Raw genomic sequence first — 16,050 nt, forward strand, 5'->3', positions numbered from 1 at the left:
AGACTTGATGCCTCGCATCGTTCTATATCAGGTCACGTGGTATTTCAGAATTGTCAGCAAGCAACTTGTTAGCAGGTTGAGTGGGGTTAGCTTCAAGCTGTGTTAGCTGACAAGAGCTCCTGAACATGATTAAAGAAATTTACGAGGTAACTAGCATTTGTTATTGCAATATAGGGAACGGTCTGAATGTGCTTGCAATTGTTCCTACTGAACAACCAATCTAACCTTTAGCATCGCTGTGAATAAAACCCGTTTAGATGAAGCTATCCATGCTAATGAGGTTTTGGTTTGGCGCATGCATTAGGTAACATAAATCAGAGAACTATCGCGTAGTTCTATATAAACATAATATCGAAACCTATTTAATGTGAAACCCTGTTTGTAGTGGTTGTGTAAAAACATCGCTATTGTAGCCCAATGCAACACTGCTTCCTCATGCTAGGTGATAAAGCTTTTGATGACATTGGTTCATCGCGATGGCAAACAGTTCAGGCCATCCAGTTATCGAAGGGATGGAGGGCTTCTGGTGCAGTTGTCTACGGATGCCCATCAATCCGACAAACTCACGTGCACAAGTATGGTTGTTTAATTTCAGATTCTTCTCAGTCAATTGTTGTTGTAGTAGTTTGTTGGTGGTAACAAACATTTCGTTTTTTTCTAGTTGCTGCAGCTGGAGCGTGGTGTCCTCAAACAACAGAGGCTGTCTATGCAGGTGGGTTACATTATCTGTCAACATCTTGCTTAATCAGAAGGATTCATAGTTTCTTGAAATAAATACATGCTTCATTCAACCTCAATTCCAGAGGTGACTGCAAGTCTCCCAGTGTCTGCCTCAGTCGGTGACGGCGAGTGTAGAGCAAGCGCAGAGTTGACCAGGTTTACAGCTTCTACAGGGCCAGCGAATTTCATACTCTCTTTTGAGGTATAAAACCTTAGTTTGTCGTGGCGTGGGACAAAGAAATACATGGGATTATTTTAAGTGTGTTGCTGGGTCACATTGCATGATATGTGTCCTGCTCATGATTGCTACCAATGATTGGACTCCTACATAACATGACGTACCATGCCTCTCTTTTTGCAGGTGAGAAATGTTGAATCAGGTTGCCAGAAGGAGTGGGATCAAATGGAGTCCTTTCTTCATAGGATCAGTCTAATTCATGCTCAGGTCTTGAAGCCATTTAACACCGATACCATCAGAAGTCATATTCACTTTAGAAAATCCATTATTCCATTATCATTATCCATGGTTATGTTTATTTTTTTTCAATATATAACAAATTAGCCTTGCTCTCATGCAAACCCTTAGTGTATTTATTCCGCTCAACTTCAGGGTTGGTATCAACCATGGGCGTAATTTATGGTGGGGACGGTAGGGACACGTCCCCACCAATATTTAGCCCCCTACTGTGTAATCACGACCGGTGTTGCCGGTAACGTAGTCGCACTATTTTTTTCAGTAACGTGTAGTCTAACTACCATTTCAAAACGTCAGATTAAAGTTATTTAAGACACCGTGCGTTACTATTTCTGGTACATAGGCCCGCCTGCTTTTTGTTTCAAGCGAGGAGTTTGTGGCGACGCCTGAGGATATGATATGAAAAAAACCCTTCTATGATTGGCCTATGAAACTTTTATGAAAGACGATAGAGGGATAACTTCGCCCTCCCATTAAATCAGATTGTGGGGAAATGTAGTAGCATAGCCCTACGTATAGGCCTACAAACGGTTCTGAATCTTAATTAGCCTATTCGAATTCGAATTGTGCCGACATCATCGGCAATTTCTAATTCACTATTTGGGTGCAGGGAACGGAGCTCTGCAGATGCGTAATAGTTGCGTGACAAGCAGAGAGAGGCGGAGAAAGGTGAAGGATAAAGTGGCCTATTTAAGAAGAAATGTGGTCTCTGCGCAGCGCAGATAATAACGAATTGAAATGCACATTTGATCTACTGATACGGGTGTAGCCTATTTAAACTATCATCGAAAGGACGGGCAGGCTTCAGAATCTTCAGTCTTCCTTTTTTTAAAAAAAAAAAAACGGTCAATGACGGACAAACCTCTGTTAACGCGACCCATGTGGTAAATGAAAGAGTTCCTATACACTTCGGCAAAACATTTCCCTTCTTTCATATTAAATTAACCTGGCTTTGTTTTACAGTCTATTTAACTGTAGGACTACTTGAGTAGCCTAGACTAATTGCTGCGACTAGGTTCTGATCTCGCTGATCATTCAACGCGACTGAAATGGAAGCCTTCTTCCATGACGAGTATGTAACCAACATCATTCAAAAATCGCAGATAGGGCCTACACCTAATCATTGTGTTGTATTTGCATTTTCGGTCATGTAGAAGGGCTACAAAGCTAACTGGTATGTTGTAACATTAAAATTCGCCTACAACGTGACACAGTTGGTGCGCAACTATGCGGTGACATCGCTGGGATTTCTGTCAAGACGCGCTGCGCAAAGACACTTGCACGCGCATGTGTGTTGCCTGTAGGCTGCTATGATGCAAACACAGCTACAGACAGGAAGAAAGCGATATATAGGGAGTTAGCCTATGAGAATGAAGAAGTGTGTTTGTTTTGTATGTAGGCTACAACAGTCCACACAGTATCGCTAATTTTGGAGGATAATAAGGGTCAGTCCAGCACCGAACCAAAACATTTTTTTTCTAGGCCCCGTCTTATTTATTTTTTATTTCAAAGAAAAGGTTTGCAAATTTCAGTGTCATTTTTGTTGCTGTTAAAATAGGCCTAAATGTCAATAAAAGTGAGTAGGCTAGGCCTATTGGCAGAACTGGTGATCATTTTCATGTTAGGCAATACCACTTTGCTGACATTTGAACACAAAGCGACTTATATGTTATTTGGTAAAAGTCTCTGGAGCAATGTTGTATCAGAACTAGCTGCTTTGGTCAATTTCACTCCAGTCATGGATGGAGGTGTAAACAGAGGTAGCCTAAGGGTGGGATTTAAGCCTGCAACCGTGTGATTGAAAGACCAACTTACTAAGGAACGCTCGTTGACATATCATCTGCTCATTGATATAACATCTGTGTGCCATGAACTTATGATTGATAATCAGCCCCCCCCCCCCCCCACACACACACACAATGAAGATTGTTAAAAATCATCCCCCTCTAAAACCATTGAGCTACATTCATTCATAGGCTAATACATTCACATATTGCGTTAAAATTGTACTTTTAACAACTGTATTTTCTAAATTTTCTCGGACCCTCACCAATTTTATGTCCCTACCAATGTCAAAGTCAAAGTTACGCCCTTGGTATCAACCATCACGTGAGAACCAGGTTAATAAAAAAATGTAGTGTTAATTCAACACAGAGAGATGCTTTAAGATCTAGATTGAATTTGGTGCCAGAGCACTCTAAATTGAATGTACACTGCCTTTTGTACTGTGTTGTAGGCTGCTATGGCTATTCACACATTTCTTCCCCATTCTTTCTTTCCCATTGCGTTAGTGAAAAGATCTAACTGCTCCATCTCATCTGCTTTTTAAAAAACAGTTGAAAATATGGTATGAAGTAAAAGACAATAGAAAGACTCATCAGGTTATATTTGGGTACGTATTTTGTTGTTATTTTGTTGTTATTTTGCTGTCCAAATAAAATGTATTATTTACTTTCTTCATCTATTCAAATGTAAATGCTCATGTCTGCCCCCAGGGATGATGTGAACAGCAAGATCCTGCTGAAGAATCAAAGCATTGTCATGGACATTGCCAGCTATCAGCTGTAAAGTTATTACATTTACCTCAGCTTAATACTTTCACAAAACACTCACAGTAACTTATATGTCCTACAAAGATGTCTTCTCTCTCTCTCTCTCTCTCTCTCTCTCTCTCTGCATAGTTGCCCCCCCCCCCACACACACACACACACACCTTCTCTTTATATGTGTATGCATGGTATGCCTAATTGAATTTTACAACTCTCATTCATTCCCTGTCTCCCCTTCTCAGTTCTCCCTTCTCTGTGGGGGGTTTAGAGTCATGTGACCAGATGCATGGTGTGATGGGTGCGGAGGTGCCACTGGTGCTGCCTCCTGGGCTGCTGGAGACGGGCCTCTGCGGGGAGGCCAGCATCATCCCCATGGCAACACTGGCACCCTGCATGGACCAGTACCCCAACTGGCCTGTCCGCCTGTCAGCAATCCAGATATCCTTCTAATGAACAATAAAGGACTAACCAGAACAAAGAACTACTGGGCATAACAGATGACAGATGAGAAATGGACAATTAATGTTTATAGTCGTTACCAAAAGGCTTGGTTTTACTTTAACACACTATTTCATCCCATTTATTCAAGCTAATAGAATATCAAATGTGCTTCTCAGTAAGAGTTTAAAAGAAAGTATTCTGTTGTATTTATGGCAAACAACAGCAAGGGTAATTAATGGATAATTAATGTTTATTGTGCAGTGTTTCCCATACATTGAGGAAACTATGGCGGCCCGCCATAGTTTAAATTTGGCCGCCATAGTTCACGAAAATGTAAAAAAAAAAAAAAAAAATTAACTTTTTTTTTTTTTTAAACGATATCCGTTTTTGTTAAAAACGATTTGAATTACGATTTTGAATTTCCTTCGCATTTTCCTCCTGGAGTAAATACATCCTATAGACTCTGTATTGGTTAGGCACGGTAACACAGAATGAGGGGAAAGCATTAGGAAGTGACCGTAAGGGTATTACAGCTGATTCATGTGTGCACACGTGTAACATCGGGTGAGTAACAGAACATGTGCGCAACGATGCGTTATGACACGCCGATATGCGAGGATCTTCGTCCAAATCGCTAGTCGCATGCATCATCGCTAACTGCGTTTACATCGCGTGCCGCGTGTAAGGGAAATGTTAGTTGTTGACATGTATGGAATTCACTTCAATTTGTGCTGTTTCTTGCTTCAGTTGTGGACAAAACGATTGGCCAAACTCACAATAGAAAGCCTTTGCTGTGCTAGGCCTACTGTCCCAGAGAGCTGAAAAAAACCTTCATAGAAGAAGTCACACTAACAGGGGTGTTAACCAATTCAATGAGTTCTCTCATCTCTCTCTCTCTCTCTCTCTCTCTGTCTCTTCCTCTCTCTCTCTCTCTCTCTCTCTCTGTCTCTTCCTCTCTCTCTCTCTCTCTCTCTCTCTCTCTCTCTCTCTCTCTCTCTCTCTCTTCTCTCTCTCTCTCTCTCATAGTAGCCTACTATTTACCCATAACAAATGGTGAATTTCTGAGCCCTTTTTAATTTGTAGCCTATACCACTGAAGGCATGATAATGCTTCATCATATTTTAGAAATAGGGCCTATGTGCCTTTTATATACCAAATGTTTATCATTTTGAAATTGTTTCAGTTGTTTATGACTTGTGTATGACTGAAATTATCTCTGCATACTATCAGTGCTGCATTGCTTTGTAAAGATAGGCTATTCAACACACTTTAAAAACACACTGAAAAGATACGGCCATAGTAGCCTACTGAAAACATTTTGTTCATAATAATGGTGATTAATAAATGGTGGTCTTAAATTTTCATACTGACATCCTTGAATTTGACTTGGTAGATCACGGCAGACCATCAACTTCAAAAGTAGATCTTGGTTAAAAAAAGGTTGGGCTCCCCTGCTATAGAGAGAACCACAAGTGCTTGAAAGACAGGGATCAAAAGCCTAGTCAAGTTGTTGTAGTTTACTTGGGTTTGGGAGCAATATAAAAAACCTTCAGAGAAGGGACAGTTGGGATGAGTTTACTAACACTCCCTAGGCTTTGTTTTACAGTTGTAATGAGTTTGGTGACAGACCTTCATTGACACAGCAGAGGAGACATCGGGCTGCATATAGAAATTAATGTGTAATGAATGTGAATATAGACATAAATGTGTAATATGTTGGTTTTTTTAGAACATTTTTGAATTTTGAAAAACTGGCCCTGTGACCAGCACCCCTCATGTAGAATGTGTACGCCTATGTGTGTGGGGGAAAAGACATAGCCTACCCTCTAAGACCCTTTTTGTCTATGTGTTAAATTCTTATCTCTGCTCCTATTTTGTTTTATTATTGTTTCCCAGACCCCTGCATGAAGGACGAATGAAACTGTGTTGTAAACAGAAATTATTCACTGTACTGCATTTTTTTGACAATGACAATGTACTACTATTATACAAGTCATGGGTAAAATCTTATGTAGCCTTATTTCTCAAAATATAAATGGCTGAAATATAGGCCCAGGCCTACAGTTTCTCCATGCGCCAATGTCATACTGTTGTTTTGCCGTTTTGCATTTATGCTGCAAGAATCCCCCCCCCCCCCAAAAAAAAAGGCCTGTGTGAGAAGACCCCCCCCCCCCCCCCCCCCCCCCCCCCCCCGGACAAAATAAACCCCGGCTGCCCCCATAGTTTCCAAAATTTCTGTGGGAAACACTGTTGTGACAACCAAAAGCTTGGTATTAAATGCTATCTAACATTACAACTACCCAATATGAGCTCATAGTGATGATGAAAGAGAATAACAGACATCAGTAGCCTGATCAAAAATATATTAAATTCTACCTGGGGCCTACAAAGCCGGTTCAGGATAAGTTAAGGTTAAGTTAAGAGGGAAATCATCTAATAGAAGAGCCTTGAATCCTCACTTTCTTAAAAAAAGCTCTTGTATTAGACGATTTACCTCTTAACTTAACCTTAACTTGAACGTATCCTGAACCAGCTTTGTAGTATAGGCCCCTGAAGTTGAATATTGCTTACCAACTCTCACTCCTCAATGATCCAGTTAGAAGAGTGAAGTTGGTCCACCATAACCGCACCTTTCCCCACGAGAATAACAGATATCAGCAGCCTTTATCTAAAAGACCACATTATTACCAATATGAAGAATATTGTTTACGAATAAGCGTGTCCTCTATGATCCAGTTAGAAGAGTGAAATTTGTCCATGTTTTTTTGAAAAACGTTTTGCACACTTTGCCAATGAATGACTAAAAAAAGAAGAAAAAAAGAACTTAAAGAAGAAAAATCCAAAGGAGTGTCCGAACCTTTAGTTTTTTTGGGATTGAGCCCAAGCAAAGCCGCAAGTGGAGTTAATCCATGACCTTAACCACACCTCTCCATCATGTTAGTGTGATGAAAGAGAATAGCAATTATCAGCAACCTTTATCAAAAAGACCACATTGTTACCAATTGAGCCCAAGCAAAGCCACAAGTGAAGTTAGTCCATGACCTTAACCGCACCTCTCCCCACGTGCTAGTGTACAGCCCTTGCTGTGTGCCTCTCCTGGAGACGCTCAACATGGCCGCTCCCCTGAGCTTCCTCCAGGCGCTAACAACCTCAGTGCATTGGGAGCGCTGGGGCCTCTCTGGGGTTACCTGTGCCGATAAACAGATGGTAGAGGGGAAAGAGCCAGGACCAAGAGGTAGGTGTTGTATGTGTGTGTGTGTGTGTGTGTGTGTGCGCGCGCGTGTGTGCGCACGTGCACGTGTGTGTGTTGGAAACATCAAAACCACATAAATATACCGCTTTACTGTGCTTCAATTTAATTGGACCATGAGGTGTGTGTACAGTACGTTGGAAACATCAAAACTGAATGCACTGCTTTACTTTACTCCTTTGATGTAATTGGAGAGAGGTGTGTGCATTGGAGACATGAAATCTACGCAAATGTACTGCTCTGCTGTCTTTCAATTTAATTGGGCTAAGGGGTGTTAGTTTGAAACATCAAAACATAACGTGCAACCTGGATGTACTTCACTTTATTTGAACTTATGTTCAGTAAATTTAAGTTATGTTCACTAAATATTTCACTTGACTGAGGCAAGACTACTGTATATCCCTAGAGTGTCATTATAGTCTACATTCAAAGTCCAAGGGGGGAATTGTAGAAACGTTTGCACTGTTAGATTGAGGAGCCCTGAGGAAGGTGTTTAGACCGAAAGCTTGGCCATTAAAAGGAAAGAATGGATTTAAAAGTGCAGACATGTTCCTTAATTTCACAGTTTTCGTTCTTGTATTGCACCTTTTAACCCATTGATGCCTGATGTTGCATTGCGCAACATTGGCCCTGGCGCCTGGAGCTGCATTACGCAGCATTCAGGCTCATGAGATTTGAGACAACTTTATTAAATGTCTCTGTTTGTTTGAGATGAATGAACACATTCTATTGAAATATGAGGGTCTTGGCGTTTAAATGCAACTCTGTGGATATTTTTATGTGCTTCAGAAGCTGAGATACAGTGAGTCAAATAAGTATTTGATCCCTTGCTGATTTTGTTGGTTTGCCTACTAACAAAGACATGATCAGTCAATAAATGTTATGATAATATGTATTATAATATGGAGAGACAGAATATCAAAAAGAAAATCCAGAAATTAACTTAAGAGAATATATATTAATTTATTTCCATTTCATCGAGCAAAATAAGTATTTGATCCCCTGCCAACTGATTACAGTTCCGGGCCCACAGACCAGATGGGCACTTCCGATCAACTTGTCATCTGAATGAAAGACACCTGTACATACTAACATGCATAAAATACACATTTAATCAGCAGAATCAGTCCATAGTATGAGTGAATCAGTCACACTCCAACCTCACCATCATGGGAAAGACCAAAGAGCAATCAAATGATATCAGGGACAAGATTTTAGACCTGAACAAAGATTGAATGGGCTGCAAGAAAGAGACTGGGTATTAATGACCCAGCTATTGATGCATTTCTTCCAAAATGTGAGGAATACGAAATGACTATCCATCAGCCTGTCTGGGGTTCTATACAAAATTTGACCTTTTGTTAACCATGTTAACCATAATTTGATAACCATGCGAACAGAAAGAAATCACCCTAGAGCTGTACGGGATGAACTAGGCAATGATATCAAAGCTACTGGGACCAAAATCACTGAGAAAACTAAGGGTAGCACTTAATGCCACAGAGGTTTAAAATCTTGTAGTGCACACATGGTACCTCTACTTCAGAAGGAACCTGTGCAGTCCCACCTGAGGTTTGCCAACGGACATCAGGCTGGTTTAGGATATGATAAGGAGGTGCTGTAGTCAGATGAAACCAAAATCTGGCCAAGGCACAGGACAACTTCACATCATCAACGAATGGATGGAGGGAGACATGTAATGTGCAATCCTGCGTGCAAACGTCCTTCCCTCTACCACTACACTGAAGGGTGGGCCATTTTTGGATCTCCCAACATGACAATAATACACAACATACAGTCAAAGCAACGAAGGAGTGGCTCAATAAGAAGCATATTAAAGTCGTGAAGTGGCCTAGACAGTCTCCAAATATTAACCCTATAGTAATTCTATGGCTACAGCCACAAACTATTACTGTTTTAGAGATAATCTGAAAAGAAAAATTGGCAAAAATCTTTTCTACTGTATGCACAAACATTGTCATCAACTAAAAGAAGCATCTGACCTCAGTGCTAGACAACTAGGGCTTTGCCACAAAGCACTTTATCTTCTTTAGCTAGAGGGGTCAAATACTTATTAGCCTAAATTAAATACAAATAAATTAAAATATATTATTTTAAGTTATTTTCTGGAATTTCTTTTTGATATTCTGTCTCTCCATGTTTGAATACATATTATCATAAATTTATAGACTGATCATGTCTTTATCAGTGGGCAAACGGGCAAAATCAGCAAGGGATCAAATACATATTGGACTCACTGTATTTAGGTATTTATAGCTTTTCTTAAAAAGGGCTCAGGCATTCAGCACCCTTTTTTGCAGGTGCCTTAGGCGTCAATGGGTTAATCTCGAGTGTGGTGTAATTTGTTTGAAGCCAAAATGTGAGGTTGCTGAAAGGCTTGTGTTGTGTTTACACTGCCACAGGTTCCCTGTGCTGTGACATAGTGTTTGGTGTAGAGAGCACAGAGGGTGACCAGGAAGTGGGGCCTCAGTGGAGCCCGACCGTCAGCCAGACCCTCACTCTCTTCCTCTTCCTCCAGCACTCTGACCCCTTCCATTCCCAGCTCTCTGATATCATGGGTAGGCTACTCCATAATAAATTCACTCCATTTTACACTTGAAATTTTACTTTTCCCCTTAATCTCTGTAGGACAGGTTGGATTGCCGGCAATTCGTTCACTGTTTGCCGAAACTCAACTTAATTATAAGAACATTGCTGCTGTGACAATGATACTACGGAGAGTCTTAGGGCCCTGTTATAAATTTGGTGTTAGAAGATTCAGAATGACCAAGTTGTTATTTATTACTAAAGGCTTTGTGTTATGTCGTACTGTTGTAGTAATTTGGTAGTAAAGTCTGTTCAACGACTACAGTATTACAGGCTTGCGACGGAGAAACATCGCGGATTATGAGCCTATTCACATTACCGTATATACCTATATACAGATTAGGGCTTGACACTGGCACCTGCCAACCGGCCAAATGAACTTAGCTGTGTGCTGATAATTTGAATTTAAGGAAGAAGAAATCCGCACTCACAAACTGCGTCTCATTATTTATTTATGTTACCACCATGTCCAAAAAGCAAACGCGTTTCGGCTAACAAGCCTTCATCAGTGCGTGGTACGAGAAGTTGAGCGCGTCCTCTGCCAATACTGATAATTTGAATGTCACTAGCCAACTTGGCTGGCAGCTTTTCCTTGGTAACTATGACATACGCATCATAGCCTATATTCTTTTGTTTGCCCCTTGTGTATCAATTGTTTGTAAAAAAAAAAAAAAAGCTCAGTAACTCAGTTTCTATTTGCTTGATATTCTTCCATGTACACAGCTATACACTCATCTTGCTTTAGCACCTCATCCTCTGAGGTTAGACCAACACTATCATGAGATAAAGAAAAAAAAAGAACAATATAAAATCTGTGGCTAGTGGAATACCTGAATGGCTAGTGACTTGGGATAACCACAAGCCACAGTGGCTGGAGGGTTAATGTCAAGTCCTGCTATGTACAGATATATTACAGATTAAGACTTGGTCATTAGTCATTACCATATTAGTTACAGCAAGCTTATAACAGAGGCCTTTGCATGATTGCGTGTCAACATACAGTATGTCCATGTGGAGATACACATACTTACCAGCTTGTACCCATGCAATGTTATATGCTCGAGTTTAGTTTCACAAACAATGCTGTATGTGTGATACTTTCTAGATTTTTTTGTCTGTGTTTGTCAATTGAAAACTGAAAATAAAGTCTGCGACACCAAGCTCCCGTTTCTCTTACCTTGCTAGTCCTGCTGGGATAGTGTTTCGCAACGGGGGCGGTGCAGGGCCCCAAAGGGCGTTGGGGAGCTCATTGTTAAAGGCCAACTTCCGATAAAACTCAGTTTTACTCACTCCTTTCGAAGATCGGACGGTCACCCCAAGTTAAACTCACTTGCAAGGCTCTCATAGCGGTGCGTCAACTCTCCTGGCTGTGTTTCCCGGTGTTTCCCAATTTACATCAATAATGCAGAGAAACGAGCGAATCACGAAAGCCTTTCTGTGTTTCGTCACGTCGAAAGAAGGCGTTGCCCACAAAGGTTTATATCGACCCATTTATCTAAAAACATGTCGAGTAATTTTTTTCTGCTTGTTTTCAAAGCAAGCAACGTCTGGTGGCCCGAAACATAGCTTAGCTTAGCTATCAGCTGGTTGCTACTCTCAGGTACACACACAGCACAAAGCCTCATACATAAAGCCTGCTCACTCCGGTTGCTCCGTGCCTGCAGCTCCCCTAGGGGTCGCTGTCGAAAGAGCACAGCCCTGAATGGAGCCTGCACGCCTCCGTTGGCGCCCCTATAGTGCAGTACCACCCGGAGAAGTGGCGACTCTGTTTCCCATTACATTCACTCCAAGGACTGGAGGACTGAGCCAATCAGAGACGCGTTTCTTTGAGAGCAGGAGGAGTGAGCCAATCAGAGACGCATTTCCACGAGAAACACGGAACACCCTCTCGTTTCTCCACAAGCCACCTTGCCAGCTTGCAAAAACGTCTTGAAACAAAGCAACCAGAACGTTTTTTAAAACAGGACCAACGCGTAACACATTCAATAACAATTGGGAACACGGCAATATTAATTAAATGACGTTGAGAGGCCATCTTTAAAACAAATGAATAGTAAGGGGGGGGGGGGGGGAGGGAGGAGGGGTTGTTAGGCTTATGATGAGGTCAAGGGGTCGTTGGAAGGCTTGTGAAGAGGCCAAGGGGGCGTTGGTTCAAAAAAAGGTTGAGAATCACTGTGTTAGGACTTTGCTAGTCCTGCACCCCATCTTTTTGAGACGGATGTGTGTGTGTTTTTTTTCTGTCTCTGTCCTCATGGCAGCCAATGAAGAGGAGTTGGAGAAACACTTAGACCAGGTGCTCTGGCACAACAGCGAAAGGGTGACCTCATCACTTAACTCTCTTCTGCAGAGGATTCTTGACCCTTATCAGAAAAAATGCTCAGTAAGTCTTTTGTACTAAATAAGATTGGTTTATTATTGATAAATATTATTTGGTAAATGCTGCTATTATTATGTCTCGCTTTTTATTTATGTCCCCGTTTAACTGTGTGTGTGTGTGTGTGTGTGTGTGTGTGTGTGTGTGTGTGTGTGTGTGTGATTGGACTGATTGATGCTTTATATTATTCTCCAGAATCATGAAAAGATGCAGTCAGCGCTATCTGTGATCCAAAGCTCCCTGACCACTGTCATGAACAGCAGTAGCAGTGTTGAGTTCCGGAATGCCTGCTTGGGCCATATGAAGGTAGGACCATTGATATTATTATTATTATTATTATTATTATTATTATTGGCAGTCCTGGGTAAGTAGTTACGGCGTCAGACTTGAAGCCCAAAGGTTGCCGATCTGACTCCCGAACCACCAGGTTGGTGGGTGGAGTAATTAACCAGTGCTTTCCCCCATCCTCCTCCTTGACTGAGGTACCCTAAACATGGTACCGTACCGCCGCACTGCTCCCTTGGGGCGCCATTGGGGGCTGCCCCCTTGCAAGGGTGAGGCATAAAATGCAATTTTGTTGTGCTGGTAGTAAATTTGTTGTTGTAACTGTGCAGTGAACACTTGTGCGCTGTGGAGTGCTGTGTCACAATGACAATGGGAGTTGGAGTTTCCCAGGTGGGCTTTCACGGGCCTTCACACTTTCACATTTCAACATACTCTCACAACCGAGATATTGCATGTTTGCGTAGCCTCTTGCTGCAGATTGTCCCATCAATGGATCTATTCATTCTTTGCTGAAAACACTCAACTGCTCCCATAACAACACTGCCAGGACAATACACAAAGTCTTAGGTAACCGACTATGACATGGTCATTACCATTTTGGTGACAATAATGTCATAACAGAGGCTCTGAGTTTCAGCAATGGTTACGGTTGTGTTAAATAAGAATGTGTGTGTTATCAACTCAACTTTTGTGTTTCTCCATTCAAAGTGTGTTTCTATGTTCAACACGCCGAGAAGAAATATGGAGATTACACGTTACTTGGCAACCATAGTGCTGCCTAGTCTTAAGCAGTCTGCTGAGAGCGGTCCTGTTCTTTTAGCCACTCAGGTCACACGCTGGGTCAAGACGTGGACAGAAAATTAGAGCCTTTTTTGAAAAGGTGGTTGCCAAAGAAAAGTACCGGAAAATAACTCCCACCACCACCAATAAAGCGGCATAAGTGCTCCCGAGTCCCGGAATACATCTGAATGAATATCTGAAGTGTATTAATGACCTAAGGTCATGCTGAATTACTTGCGCTGTAAGAATGGCACAGTGCTGTTCATATGAATACAATCACCATATCTGAAGTTAAGAAAAGAGAAAATAAAAGAGTTTTTCCATGTTTCAGGACTATTTCCTGGTACTTTCTTGTTAGGTAGTTTCAAGCAGGGCAGTAAATTAACTTTTTTCATCACTAGCTAATATGGCTAAAAGATGAGACAAACATACACTCAGTATCAGTCAAAGTAGCTAGCCAATGCTGAATTTTCACCAGCATTTGGCCGGTTGTCTGGTTTTAATTTAGGGCCCTGGTTACAAGTAACTTTCTTTCAATCTGTTTGTATTCTTTCAAAATGTCGTGCACTGCACATTTTGCAGTGCTAATTCCACACTTACAGAGTCTTCCATTTGTCCTTACTCTCTATGTGTGTTGCGAAAAATGTGTGTTGTTTGCTGTGTGTCTGTTTTGGAAAACTTTGGAATACAAAATGCTTTGTCATACATTGTGTAGGATTGTAGATGGTGATTGTGGGCTTTTGTACTGTTCACACAGTAAGAAAATGAAGTGTTAATTCAACACTTAGAGTGGAGAGACTGGATAAGTGAGAGGTTCCATTGGCCCATTTCCGTTGCCAGGTTCTAGTTTCGCAAGGGCGAGGGGAGGATCCCCTTTTAGGCAAATCTAAGGACCGTCCCATTGAAATGAATGAGACACATGGATTTTATCTATTAAATCGCCACTGCAACTTTCTGGAGTTGTTGGGGTCTTTTGGAAATGTGTACTTGAATCTGTGATTATGCCAAGCCTAATGGTGTAAATTGTTACAGTTTTGAATTATGAGAAAAACAAGCTTCCAAGTCCTAATACTCGGCTAGAATCTCTGCTTAGAGCTTAGAACATCATTTACACCAAATACACCCTGAAGAAGGCTTGCGCCGAAACGCGTGGGTCTCTGCTCCCATGTTTTAAAACTTTTTAGCCATGTTTCAATAAAGGCTTTTTAATATTTTTCCACAAGAAGAGTGCCTTGGACTCCCTTTTTTGACACCCTTGAGAATGTTAAATCAGCTCTCTTAGTGTTAGTGTTTAATTAACACTATGAAATGTACTGTTTCCTTTTCAGGCACAGGACACACATCAGGTCTCAATGTGTCTGGGTCGATCCCTTCACAGTGTCACAGAAGGCCGCTTTATTCCCATTTACAGGTGTACCAATAAAAAGGTAATCCACTTTTTCCAGGCCATAGGCCATCATCCGCTTTCCTGTAAAGGTCTGACAAAGTCTCACCTTTGAACAGTGATGCAATCACCTGGTTCCTTTCTTGTCCGCTTCGTCAAAGCCCTCGTCGTTCTTATCCTGCCACTCAGGTTGTAAATATTAGTATTGTATCGTCATTACTCATTTATACTCAAGTTCCGGGGCATGTACGGACACTATGTAGAACTTCTAAGTTCATAAGGTCATGCAGTACATTACAGATACCTTACATGCTGCATACATTATCTACTACATTGCATCACTACTTTTGTACTTCTCCTTTTAGCCTGGTGTTAGTGGTGGTCAAAACTCCACTGTCCAAAAAGCTGATGGCCAAGACAGAAGTAAGAGGATATTTTTTCAGAAATATCAGAAAGTACTTGTATTCCTCTTGACCTGACTAGTTGCACTGCTGAAAGTGTTGCATCACTAGGCGGGCACAGCCTGGCTAGAGATTTTATACTTTACTTCACTCAGAGCTGTGGTACATACGTAACTGATGTAGAACTGATGTGCATATTATTGATGACAAGTAATGTAAAGACTTTACACCCTTTTTTACTGAAACATTCAACAAGTCTCTTAAAGCATTATGCTAATACGCTTCACTGGGCCATAGACTAACATCGCTTCAGTCCAATCCTGTCATCACAGCACCTACATGTATCTTGCTATGCAGAACAGGTCCAGAGGGTGGGAGATGCAGACAGCCAGGGCAGACTTGTATCCTGCACGGCCAAGAGGCAGTGGACAGCACCCTCTAGTGGTGACGAACCACCCTTCTCTAGACCCGCACTCGCTGAGGCATCCCAGTCCCAGGAAACGCTGCTTTCCCCTTCAGACGCTTCTGATAGCCAACTCTATTGCTCAAACACAGCATCTGTGAACTCTACCCAGACCTCACAGGTAAGGACCTATAAGTGCAGTACTGCAATGCAGTTGTTATTCATAATAAAACAGGTGCTGATGTCTTTTTTATTCTGCCTCTTTTGCAAAGAGTATGAAGCGTTGGTAAATTTGCATGTACTTGTTTTTTTCTATCTTTCTTTCATTTTTATTGTTTGTTCATTCCATTTGTTATTTGCTCTATTGTACATTGTCTTGTT

At 41.4% G+C, this 16,050-nt stretch overlaps 1 protein-coding gene across 1 annotated transcript; it reads left to right on the top strand.

Annotated features, from left to right (window-relative positions):
• The first annotated feature begins 54 nt into the window (after nucleotides 1–54).
• On the top strand, nucleotides 55–15,830 carry zgc:195212 (DUF4554 domain-containing protein). The gene is made up of 15 exons (XM_063189889.1): nucleotides 55–146; nucleotides 443–575; nucleotides 662–712; nucleotides 804–922; nucleotides 1,082–1,165; nucleotides 3,532–3,587; nucleotides 3,691–3,759; nucleotides 3,987–4,182; nucleotides 7,249–7,420; nucleotides 9,859–10,014; nucleotides 12,301–12,422; nucleotides 12,612–12,722; nucleotides 14,810–14,908; nucleotides 15,231–15,288; nucleotides 15,733–15,830. Exons 1-15 carry the CDS (start codon nucleotides 126–128, stop codon nucleotides 15,828–15,830), a joined length of 1,545 nt encoding a protein of 514 aa, XP_063045959.1. The 5' UTR covers nucleotides 55–125.
• The last annotated feature ends 220 nt before the right edge of the window (nucleotides 15,831–16,050 follow it).

This window comes from Engraulis encrasicolus, chromosome 23 (assembly GCF_034702125.1).
Source record: "Engraulis encrasicolus isolate BLACKSEA-1 chromosome 23, IST_EnEncr_1.0, whole genome shotgun sequence".
Lineage (NCBI taxonomy): Eukaryota > Metazoa > Chordata > Actinopteri > Clupeiformes > Engraulidae > Engraulis > Engraulis encrasicolus.

What these genes read in the sequence shown, in the direction of transcription:
- zgc:195212 (XM_063189889.1), top strand. Translation starts at nt 126, where the DNA reads ATGATTAAAGAAATTTACGAG. An exon ending in ATTTCATACTCTCTTTTGAG is followed by an intron (nt 923 to 1,081) that starts GTATAAAACCTT and finishes CTCTTTTTGCAG; the next exon opens with GTGAGAAATGTTGAATCAGG. An exon ending in TCCGCCTGTCAGCAATCCAG is followed by an intron (nt 4,183 to 7,248) that starts ATATCCTTCTAA and finishes ACCTCTCCCCAC; the next exon opens with GTGCTAGTGTACAGCCCTTG.